Source organism: Bombina bombina, chromosome 6, assembly GCF_027579735.1.
Source record: "Bombina bombina isolate aBomBom1 chromosome 6, aBomBom1.pri, whole genome shotgun sequence".
NCBI classification, from domain to species: domain Eukaryota; kingdom Metazoa; phylum Chordata; class Amphibia; order Anura; family Bombinatoridae; genus Bombina; species Bombina bombina.
Window position 1 is genome coordinate 275,180,804 of NC_069504.1, and position 12,052 is coordinate 275,192,855.

At 40.5% G+C, this 12,052-nt stretch overlaps 1 protein-coding gene across 1 annotated transcript in view; it reads left to right on the forward strand.

Annotated features, from left to right (window-relative positions):
• Positions 1–12,052, forward strand: part of HELB (DNA helicase B) — a 518,950-nt gene that overhangs the window by 73,137 nt on the left and 433,761 nt on the right. The window contains exon 7 of the mRNA XM_053719225.1: positions 6,712–7,578. Within this exon, the coding sequence (XP_053575200.1) occupies positions 6,712–7,578 (867 nt within the window). The remainder of the gene's footprint in view (positions 1–6,711; positions 7,579–12,052) is intronic.

Genomic DNA, 12,052 nt, shown 5'->3' on the forward strand with positions numbered 1-12,052 from the left:
TACCATTTGCGCGCCTGCATCTCAGACCGCTGCAATTGTGCATGCTAAGTCAGTGGAATGGGGATTACTCAGATTTGTCCCCCCTGCTAAATCTGGATCAAGAGACCAGAGATTCTCTTCTATGGTGGCTTTCTCGGCCACATCTGTCCAAGGGGATGACCTTTCGCAGGCCAGATTGGACGATTGTAACAACAGACGCCAGCCTTCTAGGCTGGGGCGCAGTCTGGAACTCCCTGAAGGCTCAAGGACTATGGACTCAGGAGGAGAAACTCCTCCCAATAAATATTCTGGAATTAAGAGCAATATTCAATGCTCTCCTAGCTTGGCCTCAGTTAGCAACTCTGAGGTTCATCAGATTTCAGTCGGACAACATCTTGACTGTGGCTTACATCAACCATCAAGGGGGAACCAAAAGTTCCCTAGCGATGTTGGAAGTCTCAAAGATAATTCGCTGGGCAGAGTCTCACTCTTGCCACCTGTCAGTGATTTACATCCCAGGCGTGGAGAACTGGGAGGCGGATTTTCTAAGTCGCCAGACTCTTCATCCGGGGGAGTGGGAACTTCATCCGGAGGTCTTCGCTCAACTGATTCATCGTTGGGGCAAACCAGATCTGGATATCATGGCGTCTCGCCAGAACGCCAAGCTTCCTTGTTACGGATCCAGGTCCAGGGACCCGGGAGCGGTGCTGATAGATGCTCTGACAGCCCCTTGTGTCTTCAACATGGCTTATGTGTTTCCACCATTTCTGATGCTTCCTCGTTTGATTGCCAAGATCAAACAGGAGAGAGCTTCGGTGATTCTGATAGCGCCTGCGTGGCCACGCAGGACCTGGTATGCAGACCTAGTGGACATGTCGTCCTGTCCACCGTGGTCTCTGCCTCTGAGACAGGACCTTCTATATCAGGGTCCTTTCAACCATCCAAATCTAATTTCTCTGAGGCTGACTGCATGGAGATTGAACGCTTGATTCTATCAAAGCGTGGCTTCTCGGAGTCGGTTATTGACACCTTAATACAGGCTAGGAAGCCTGTTACCAGAAGAATTTACCATAAGATATGGCGTAAATATTTATATTGGTGCGAATCCAAGAGTTACTCATGGAGTAAGGTTAGGATTCCTAGGATATTGTCTTTTCTACAAGAGGGTTTAGAAAAGGGCTTATCTGCTAGTTTGTTAAAGGGACAGATTTCTGCTCTGTCTATTCTTCTACACAAACGTCTGGCAGAAGTTCCAGACGTTCAGGCTTTAGCTAGGATTAAGCCTGTGTTTAAGACTGTTGCTCCGCCGTGGAGCTTAAACTTAGTTCTTAACGTTCTTCAAGGCGTTCCATTTGAACCCCTTCATTCCATTGATATCAAGCTGTTATCCTGGAAGGTTCTGTTTTTGATGGCTATTTCCTCGGCTCGAGGAGTCTCTGAGTTATCTGCCTTACATTGTGATTCTTCTTATCTGATTTTTCATTCAGACAAGGTAGTTCTGCGTACTAAACCTGGGTTCTTACCTAAGGTAGTTACTAACAGGAATATCAATCAAGAGATTGTTGTTCCATCACTGTGTCCTAACCCTTCTTCAAAGAAGGAACGACTTTTGCATAATCTGGACGTAGTCCGTGCCCTGAAGTTCTATTTGCAGGCAACTAAAGATTTTCGTCAAACTTCTTCCCTGTTTGTCGTTTACTCTGGACAGAGAAGAGGTCAAAAGGCTTCGGCTACCTCTCTCTCTTTTTGGCTTCGTAGCATAATACGTTTAGCCTATGAGACTGCTGGACAGCAGCCTCCTGAAAGGATTACAGCTCATTCTACTAGAGCTGTGGCTTCCACCTGGGCCTTTAAAAATGAGGCCTCTGTTGAACAGATTTGCAAGGCTGCAACTTGGTCTTCACTTCACACTTTTTCAAAATTTTACAAATTTGACACTTTTGCTTCTTCGGAGGCTATTTTTGGGAGAAAGGTGCTTCAGGCAGTGGTTCCTTCTTTTTAAGGTTCCTGCCTTGTCCCTCCCTTCATCCGTGTACTTTAGCTTTGGTATTGGTATTCCATAAGTAATGGATGACCCGTGGACTGACTACACTTAACAAGAGAAAACATAATTTATGCTTACCTGATAAATTTATTTCTCTTGTAGTGTAGTCAGTCCACGGCCCGCCCTGTCTTTAAGGCAGATCTAAATTTTAATTAAACTCCAGTCACCACTGCACCCTATGGTTTCTCCTTTCTCGTCTGGTTTTGGTCGAATGACTGAATATGACATGTGAGGGGAGGAGCTATATAGCAGCTCTGCTTGGGTGATCCTCTTGCAACTTCCTGTTAGGAAGAGATATATTCCATAAGTAATGGATGACCCGTGGACTGACTACACTACAAGAGAAATAAATTTATCAGGTAAGCATAAATTATGTTTTTATTAGCACACGTTTATATTGGTTAATCTTATACGTGAAGCAATCAAAGTACACCACCATTTACTCTGTAGTTGCAGTACGCAACTTTCTTAATGGTTTGATGGTCACATTGCCTTAAAAAGTCAATTCACTCCAAATCATCCACCTGACAGATTATCTTAGACTCATTTGTATAGGTCTGTTTATCTATTTTTATGATTTTATTTCTTTTTTTACAACTATATCTGGTTGTTCTGTTTGGATTTTAATAAATGGAAACTTTATTTTAATCATTCGTAGGATTTATTGGTGAACCGTATGTTATAACCTGGTTTGGTCATCCTGATACCAATCAGGACGTGATTGGTATAAAATACCCTATTTTTCCTTTGATATACCTTAGCCTTCGCGCTCCTATATATCCAACATTTTACTCAAACGTCTGGCAGATTTGCCAGATATTCAAGTTTTTGGTCAGGCCCTGGCCAGAATCAGGCCTGTGTTTAAACCTTTTGCTCCTCCTTGAAGTCTTAACTTAGTTCTTATGTTTTGCAGCAGGCTCTTTTTGAGCCGATGCTTGTTGATATATGGTTGTTATCTTGGTTTTGTTTCTTCTTGCTATTTCTTTCGCTTGCAGAGTTTCTGAGCATTAAGCTCTATAGTGTGATACCCCGTACCTTATCTTTCATTCGGATAAGGAGGTCCTTCATACTAAATTGTGATTTCTTCCTAAGTGGTGTCGGATCGAAACATTAATCAGGAACTTGTATTTCCTTCTTTTTGTCCTAATCCTTCTTCTCCTAAGGAATGTCTTTTACATAACTTGCATGTTGTGCGTGCTCTAAAGTTTTACCTACAAGCTACTAAGATTTCGACCCTTTTTGTTGTTTTCTCTGGAAAGTGTAAGGGTCAGAAGGCCACTTCTACTCTTTCCCTCTGGTTAAGAAGTATGATTTGTTTCTCTTATGAGACTGCTGGGCAGCATCCTCTTGAGAGAATTACGGCTCATTCCACTAGGGCTGTCTCCTCTTCTTGGGTTTTCAAAAGTGATGCTTCTGTGGAATAGATTTGCAAGGCGGCAGCATGGTCCTCTTTGCATGCTTTTTCCAAATTCTACAAATTTTATACTTTTGCCTCGGCTGAGGCTTCTTTTGGGAGAAACATTCTTCGAACGGTGGTGCCTTCTGTTTAGGTCCTCCTGCCTTTTTCTCCCTCCCTGTTTATTCTGTGTCCTCTAGCTTGGGTATTGGTTCCCACTAGTAATTGGAATGACGTTGTGGACTCTCCATGTCTTTGGAAAGAAAAGAAAATTTATGCTTACCTGATAAATTTCTTTCCGGACATGGACAGTTCACGACCCCGCCCTCTTTTTAATTATAATTCGGCAGCTTTTTTGATTAAACCTCAGGCACCTTTTTACCCTTGTATTTATTCTTTTTCCATTTTCCTTCGGCTGAATGACTGGGGATTATGGGTAAGGGAAGTTACACTTAACAGCTTTGCTGGGGTGCTCTTTGCCTCCTCCTGCTGTCCAGGAGTTGAATATCCCCACTAGTAATTGGAATGACGTCGTGGACTCTCCATGTCCGGAAAGAAATATATCAGGTAAGCATAAATTTTGTTTTTCACTTTCTACAGTGCACATCCACATCTCATCCACAATCACATATCACCACATTCTTTAAGCAATACTATTCAGTTTTTATATATTCTAGGCGATTAGCTTGCCCAGAGGGCAGTCTATTTAAAATTACTGAGAGAAAATAAACATAATTATCAAAAATAAAAAAATTAGACCTAATACCCTATAAAAATACCCCTAAAAAATAAAAACACCCCCTAATCTAAACTACCAATAGCCCTTAAAAGAGCCTTTGTAGGGCATTGCCCTAAGTTAAACAGCTCTTTTACCTAAATAAAATGACCAATTACCCACTAACAGTCTAAAAAAAAACTAAGCTACCCATTGCCCCTAAAGGGGCATTTGTATGGGAATTGCCCTTAAAAGGACAATCTGCTCTTTTGCGCCCATAAAAAAATAAATACCAAAATCCCCAATCTAAAAAAAAAAAAAACACCCCTAAAACCCCCCCCAGAAGTCTAAACCCGAAATAGGTACTCACATTTCCTGAAGTTCGGCGGCGAAGGTCTTCATCCAGCGCAGGGACATCTTCTATCTTCATCTGGAGCGAAGGCGGCGCAGAGGTGATCGCGGAGCGGAGCTGACTGTGGAACAGGACCGGCCATCGCGGAGCAGGACCGGCATGGTGGATCCTCTTCATGCGGTCGCTGCCGCATACTGACTATTAAATGCAAGCTACCCCATTTAGGTACCTTGCATTCCTATTGGCTGAAATTTTGAAATCAGCCAATAGGATGAGAGCTACAGAAATCCTATTGGCTGATTTCAAAATTTCAGCCAATAGCAATGCAAGGTACCCCAATATAAATGAGGTACCTTGCATTCAATCTTCAGTGTGTGGCGCGACGGCATGAAGAGGAACCTCCACGCCGGTGGTGGATTCTTTCATCACCCTGCCATTTTCCGAATCCACCTGGATGCAGCTTACTCGATTATAGCATAGATATATATATATATATATATATATATATATATATATATATTTACTCAAATAAATATTTTAGCACACTATTCGTTTTTTCCACAGTATATTTTAAGCTAAAATTTCTTCTTTTTTCACAACAGCACTTTTAAATAATTGGCACACTACCTGTTATGTTTGTTTTATCATTTTTTTGCATCTAAAAAATAGTTATTACTTAAATTTTAAAGTTAAATTTTAGCATTATTGGCGGATGGATCTGTGAATCAAAGTATACCTTAGTTACGTATAATTACATTATATGATGCGATTTCAAAACCCAATTGTATGTATTGTCCTAATATTGCTCAGCTTTTGGATAATCTTTGTAATAGATTCTTAGTATGTGTCAGTTCTAAATTTTGCTATGAAATGTTTATTTGTAACTGTGCACAAGTGTTATAATATCTAGATGTTTCTTATAACATATGTTTCCGCATTTGATACTTTTTGATAAATGTAAAAAATCACCACACTACGATCTGGATTTGCACAGATCTTGGTGTGGTGATCTTTCACCAGAATAAATCCAGCTCCGAATAGAGCCGAATAGCATGAGCCGCCGCATTTGTCTGCATTTGAATACTCAAGAAGGATCCAAATATAAACATATCTAATGTATAAGCTTATTAAAAGCATTTCTGCTAAAACTGCTGTCAAATAGTGCTCCAGATGTGCACCCTCCTGAGCTTAGCTTAGTATGTTCTTCAACAAAAGGATGCAAGGGGAACAAAGTAAAGGTTATAACAGAAGTACATTAGATTCTCTGTTGGGCATGGGAAAGAAAGTTGTGTTTGTTACATGAAAAAATGACTTTAAAGCTTTTTTTAAAATTAATCGTGAAACAATTTATTTGCTGCAGTGCATTCTTAAAGGGACACGAAACCCAAAAAATGTATTTCATAATTCAGATAGAGCATGCAATTTTTATCAACTTTCTATTTTACTTTAATTATTAAATTGTTTTCGTTCTCTTGGTATCTTGTTGAAAAGCAGGAACTTAAAGGGACACTGAACCAAAATATATCTTTCGTGATTCAGATAGAGCATGCAATTTTAAGCAACTTTCTAATTTACTCCTATTATCAAATTTTCTTCATTCTCTTGCTATGTTTATTTGAAAAGTAAGAATGTAAGTTTAGATGCCGGCCCATTTTTGGTGAACAGCCTGGGTTGTTCTTGCTGATTGGACAGCACCAATAAACAAGTGCTGTCCGTGGTACTGAACCAACAATTTGCTGGTTCCTTAGCATTGATGCCTTCTTTTTCAAATAAAGATAGCAAGAGAATGAAGCATAATTGATAATAGAAGTAAATTAGAAAGTTGCTTAAAATTGCATGCTCTATCTGAACAATGAAAGAAAAAAAAAATTGGGTTCAGTGTCCCTTTAAGCTCAGGATTCTGCACGTATCTGGAGCACTATATGGCAGCAGTTTTACAAGAATGTTATCCATTTATACGAGCACTAAAATGCAGCACTATTTCCAGCCAAGTAGTGCTCCAGATACCTACCTAGTTATCTCTTCAACAAAGAATACCATGAGAAAGAAGCAAATGGAACCAAATAGAAGTAAATTGGAAACTGTCTGAATTACAAAATAAAATGTTTGGTTTTTCATATCCTTTTAATAATCTGTGTAACATAAACTGGTGGAAGCTTATCTAACTAAATATGCATTTTTTACAAACCTTTTAATAATTGCTATAATATTTTTTTTGTTGTTAGTTTGTTTACAAGGAAGTAGGACTCCTTTGCTGTGAAGCAAATTGGACCAACTTTCTCCAATGTGAGTGTTTACTGGAAAAGATTCCCAATCTGCAGAAAAATGCGTTAATAATTTACAACACCCTGAAGAAGAGGTGCTTGGAACTGGGAGATACTTATGCTGAACAAGACGCACTCTGTAGCGCAGTATCTTACGACATGCCGTATAATGAAGGATGGGATGCACTTAAGTTTTTACGAGATAATGAAATTGTGATGTTCGAAGGGCAACGTGTGGCCCTTGCAAGTCTTTACAGATATGAAAATAATATTGCGAAATATATCCATAAACTTGTAACAAGAAGAGCTTGGACATTAGATATAGATGTGAGAGAGGCACTTGAAGGCACTTTATCCTCCGCAGAAACTGAAGTAAATGAAAAAACTGATGTGAGTAACCACAGTCAATTAGAAACAGTACCTGATGAAAAAACATCTGCAGACCAGATCAAGATGTTACATATTTCCAGTAGCCCAACACCTACAAAAGATTCCAAATCTGCCATTTTTGACCCAGACCAATTGAAAGCAGCAAAAATGATATGTTCTAACCCAGTCACAGTCATAAGTGGGAAAGGTGGATGTGGGAAAACCACTGTTGTTAGCCTTGTATTTAAACACTTGATGAAGAAAGAGAATGAAGATATAGCTGAGGCCTGCAAAGCACTTGAGGATGACTTGGATGCATCTCAAGAATGGAATTGTGACAGCATGCAGTCTACAGCCACAAGCGAAACGCACGCCCGTGTTTTGCTTACTGCACCTACTGGGAAAGCTGCTTCTATTTTAAAGAAAAAAACAGGTCTTCCTGCAGCCACATTACATCAGGTAAGGATTAATTTCTCCCTTGTGTCACTGTTAAAAAATATTGCAGTCTTATGACATCCTTGTACCATCCTCAATAAAGGTAAGAAATTCAGCTGATAAGAAATCTGATTGACTAGTTTTCAATAGGACAGTGTAACTAATATGTATTTCTCCAACATAGGTGTGTCCGGTCCACGGCGTCATCCTTACTTGTGGGATATTCTCTTCCCCAACAGGAAATGGCAAAGAGCCAGCAAAGCTGGTCACATGATCCCTCCTAGGCTCCGCCTACCCCAGTCATTCTCTTTGCCGTTGTACAGGCAACATCTCCACGGAGATGGCTTAGAGTTTTTTAGTGTTTAACTGTAGTTTTTATTATTCAATCAAGAGTTTGTTATTTTAAAATAGTGCTGGTATGTACTATTTACTCTGAAACAGAAAAGAGATGAAGATTTCTGTTTGTATGAGGAAAATGATTTTAGCAACCGTCACTAAAATCCATGGCTGTTCCACACAGGACTGTTGAGAGGAATTAACTTCAGTTGGGGGAACAGTGAGCAATCTTTTGCTGCTTGAGGTATGACACATTCTAACAAGACGATGTAATGCTGGAAGCTGTCATTTTCCCTATGGGATCCGGTAAGCCATTTTTATTCAGACAGTAAATAAGGGCTTCACAAGGGTTTATTAAGACTGTAGACATTTTCTGGGCTAAATCGATCATATTTACACATATTTAGCCTTGAGGAATCATTTAATCTGGGTATTTTTTGGTAAAATAATATCGGCAGGCACTGTTTTAGACACTTTATTCTATAGGGGCTTTCCCTAATCATAGTCAGAGCCTCATTTTCGCGCCGGTATGGCGCACTTGTTTTTGAGAACAGCATGGCATGCAGCTGCATGTGTGTGGAGCTCTGATACATAGAAAAGTCTTTCTGAAGGCATCATTTGGTATCGTATTCCCCTTTGGGCTTGGTTGGGTCTCAGCAAAGCAGATTCCAGGGACTGTAAAGGGGTTAAATATAAAAACGGCTCCGGTTCCGTTATTTTAAGGGTTAAAGCTTCCAAATTTGGTGTGCAATACTTTTAAGGCTTTAAGACACTGTGGTGAAATTTTGGTGAATTTTGAACAATTCCTTCATACTTTTTCGCAATTGCAGTAATAAAGTGTGTTCAGTTTAAAATTTAAAGTGACAGTAACGGTTTTATTTTAAAACGTTTTTTGTGCTTTGTTATCAAGTTTATGCCTGTTTAACATGTCTGAACTACCAGATAGATTGTGTTCTGACTGTGGGGAAGCCAAGGTTCCTTCTCATTTAAATAGATGTAATTTATGTCATAAAAAATTTAGTAAAAATGATGCCCAAGATGATTCCTCAAGTGAGGGGAGTAAGCATGGTACTGCATCATCCCCTCCTTCGTCTACACCTGTCTTGCCCATACAGGAGGCCCCTAGTACATCTAGCGCGCCAATAATCCTTACTATGCAACAATTAACGGCTGTAATGGATAATTCTATCAAAAACATTTTAGCCAATACGCCCACTTATCAGCGAAAGCGCGACTGCTCTGTTTTAGAAAATACTGAAGAGCATGAGGACGCTGATGATATTGTTTCTGAAGGGCCCCTACACCAGTCTGAGGGGGCCAGGGAGGTTTTGTCTGAGGGAGAAATTTCAGATTCAGGAAAAATTTCTCAACAAGCTGAACCTGATGTGATTACTTTTAAATTTAAGTTGGAACATCTCCGCGCTCTGCTTAAGGAGGTGTTATCCAATTTGGATGATTGTGATTATCTGGTCATTCCAGAAACACTATGTAAAATGGACAAGTTCCTAGAGGCCCCGGGGCCCCCCGAAGCTTTTCCTATATCCAAGCGGGTGGCGTACATTGTTAATAAAGAATGGGACAGGCCCGGTATACCTTTCGTACCTCCCCCCATATTTAAAAAATTGTTTCCTATAGTCGACCCCAGAAAGGACTTATGGCAGACAGTCCCCAAGGTCGAGGGGGCGGTTTCTACTCTAAACAAGCGCGCCACTATACCCATAGAAGATAGTTGTGCTTTCCAAGATCCTATGGATAAAAAATTAGAAGGTTTGCTAAAAAAAGATGTTTGTTCAGCAAGGTTACCTTCTACAACCAATTGCATGCATTGTCCCTGTCACTACAGCCGCGTGTTTATGGTTCGATGAGCTAGAAAAGGCGATTATTAGTAATTCTTCTTCTTATGAGGAGATTATGGACAGAATTCGTGCTCTTAAATTGGCTAATTCTTTCACCCTAGACGCCACCTTGCAATTGGCTAGGTTAGCGGCGAAAAATTCTGGGTTTGCTATTGTGGCGCGCAGAGCGCTTTGGTTAAAATCTTGGTCAGCGGATGCGTCTTCCAAGAACAAATTGCTTGACATTCCTTTCAAGGGGAAAACACTGTTTGGCCCTGACTTGAAAGAGATTATCTCTGATATCACTGGGGGCAAGGGCCACGCCCTTCCTCAGGATAGGTCTTTCAAGGCCAAAAATAAACCTAATTTTCGTCCCTTTCGCAGAAACGGACCAGCCCCAAGTGCTACGTCCTCTAAGCAGGAGGGTAATACTTCTCTAGCCAATCCAGCCTGGAGACCTATGCAAGGCTGGAACAAAGGAAAGCAGGCCAAGAAACCTGCCACTGCTTAGGGCAGCGACTTGGTCTTCACTGCACACTTTTACCAAATTTTACAAGTTTGATACTTTTGCTTCTTCTGAGGCTGTTTTTGGGAGAAAGGTTTTGCAAGCCGTGGTGCCTTCCATTTAGGTGACCTGATTTGCTCCCTCCCTTCATCCGTGTCCTAAAGCTTTGGTATTGGTTCCCACAAGTAAGGATGACGCCGTGGACCGGACACACCTATGTTGGAGAAAACAGAATTTATGTTTACCTGATAAATTACTTTCTCCAACGGTGTGTCCGGTCCACGGCCCGCCCTGGTTTTTTTAATCAGGTCTGATAATTTATTTTCTTTAACTACAGTCACCACGGTATCATATGGTTTCTCCTATGCAAATATTCCTCCTTAACGTCGGTCGAATGACTGGGGTAGGCGGAGCCTAGGAGGGATCATGTGACCAGCTTTGCTGGCTCTTTGCCATTTCCTGTTGGGGAAGAGAATATCCCACAAGTAAGGATGACGCCGTGGACCGGACACACCGTTGGAGAAAGTAATTTATCAGGTAAACATAAATTCTGTTTTTCTGTTGAAAGTGGCATTTTTAAAATACTTTTTTTTTCCATGAAAAGCAGAAAAGGTGATATAGTGGTGGTGTAGTTTTAATAGGCAGATTTTCAAGATTTGCATTTTAAGATTAAAGATTTAGTAGAATAAAGATAAATTAAAACCGAACCTTCATTTAGCTTCGGAAAACTAGTAATGAAAATCAGATTCTTTAGCATAGTGTTCAGCTTTAATGTTTCAAGTCTCTAAGTATTATGTGAAAAAAGTCCAGATATTAAACAATAATAGAAAAAAAGAGAATACCTTACATAAAAAATAGCCTTTATTACCCTTTTTAAGGAACGGGCATTTCAGACAAAACTTGACCAGAGAATGTTTGGCATTTTTGCCATCACTCCATTTAGACAGAAATAAAGCATTGTTTTTTTTAATTGTTTTTTATTTACCTATCAAAACTATATATTGTGACAGGGTGAGAGAAGGAGTGTATATTAGCAGGAGATTGGAAAGGTCACTTTTTTTCTTAAACGGGAAGAGTCCACAGCTGCATTCATTACTTTTGGGAAAAACAGCATCTGGCCACCAGGAGGAGGCAAATACACCCCAGCCAAAGGCTTAAATACCTCCCCCACTTCCCTCATCCCCCAGTCATTCTTTGCCTTTCGTCACAGGAGGTTGGCCGAGAAGTGGCAGCAGATCGAGAGAGTCTCTCATGGAGGGTAGTACTCTTCACAATGGGACTGGAGTTTTAAGTAATCAGCCTCTCAGTGAGAGCATGGATGAAAGTTAGAGTCTGGAGATGCAGGGAGAGTTTTCCTGCGAACCCATCCTGACTCATAACAACAGCTCCTTGATAAACAGCGTTGACAAGTTTTGCTGCCTACCTTTATTCACTCAAGTCCATGTCAGAAGCGAGGCTACTTTTTGTCACACTTGAAGGGCCGTGTTCCTGTTCCACGGCGTAGATTCCGGTAAGATCGTTTAATTTTAATTGATATGTGAATTTAATGTTAACATAACAAGGTAGGGTCCCAGTGGGACTCCTTTTATCTTAATAAGGAATCATGGGTTAATATCTCCTGAGGGCGGTTATTGAACAGGGGGGGGGGGGGGGACTTAAATCATGTTTGTTATGTGGTTCAATCTGCTAATGCGTAGCAATACCTAGGCTCTTGGCTTTTACGGAACATAACGGTCCTATCTTAATGGCGCAATCGAGATTGCGCACCCTTTTGGTGACTGGCACGGTGCACCTCGTGACGGGTGCGGTTACATTGTTCTTA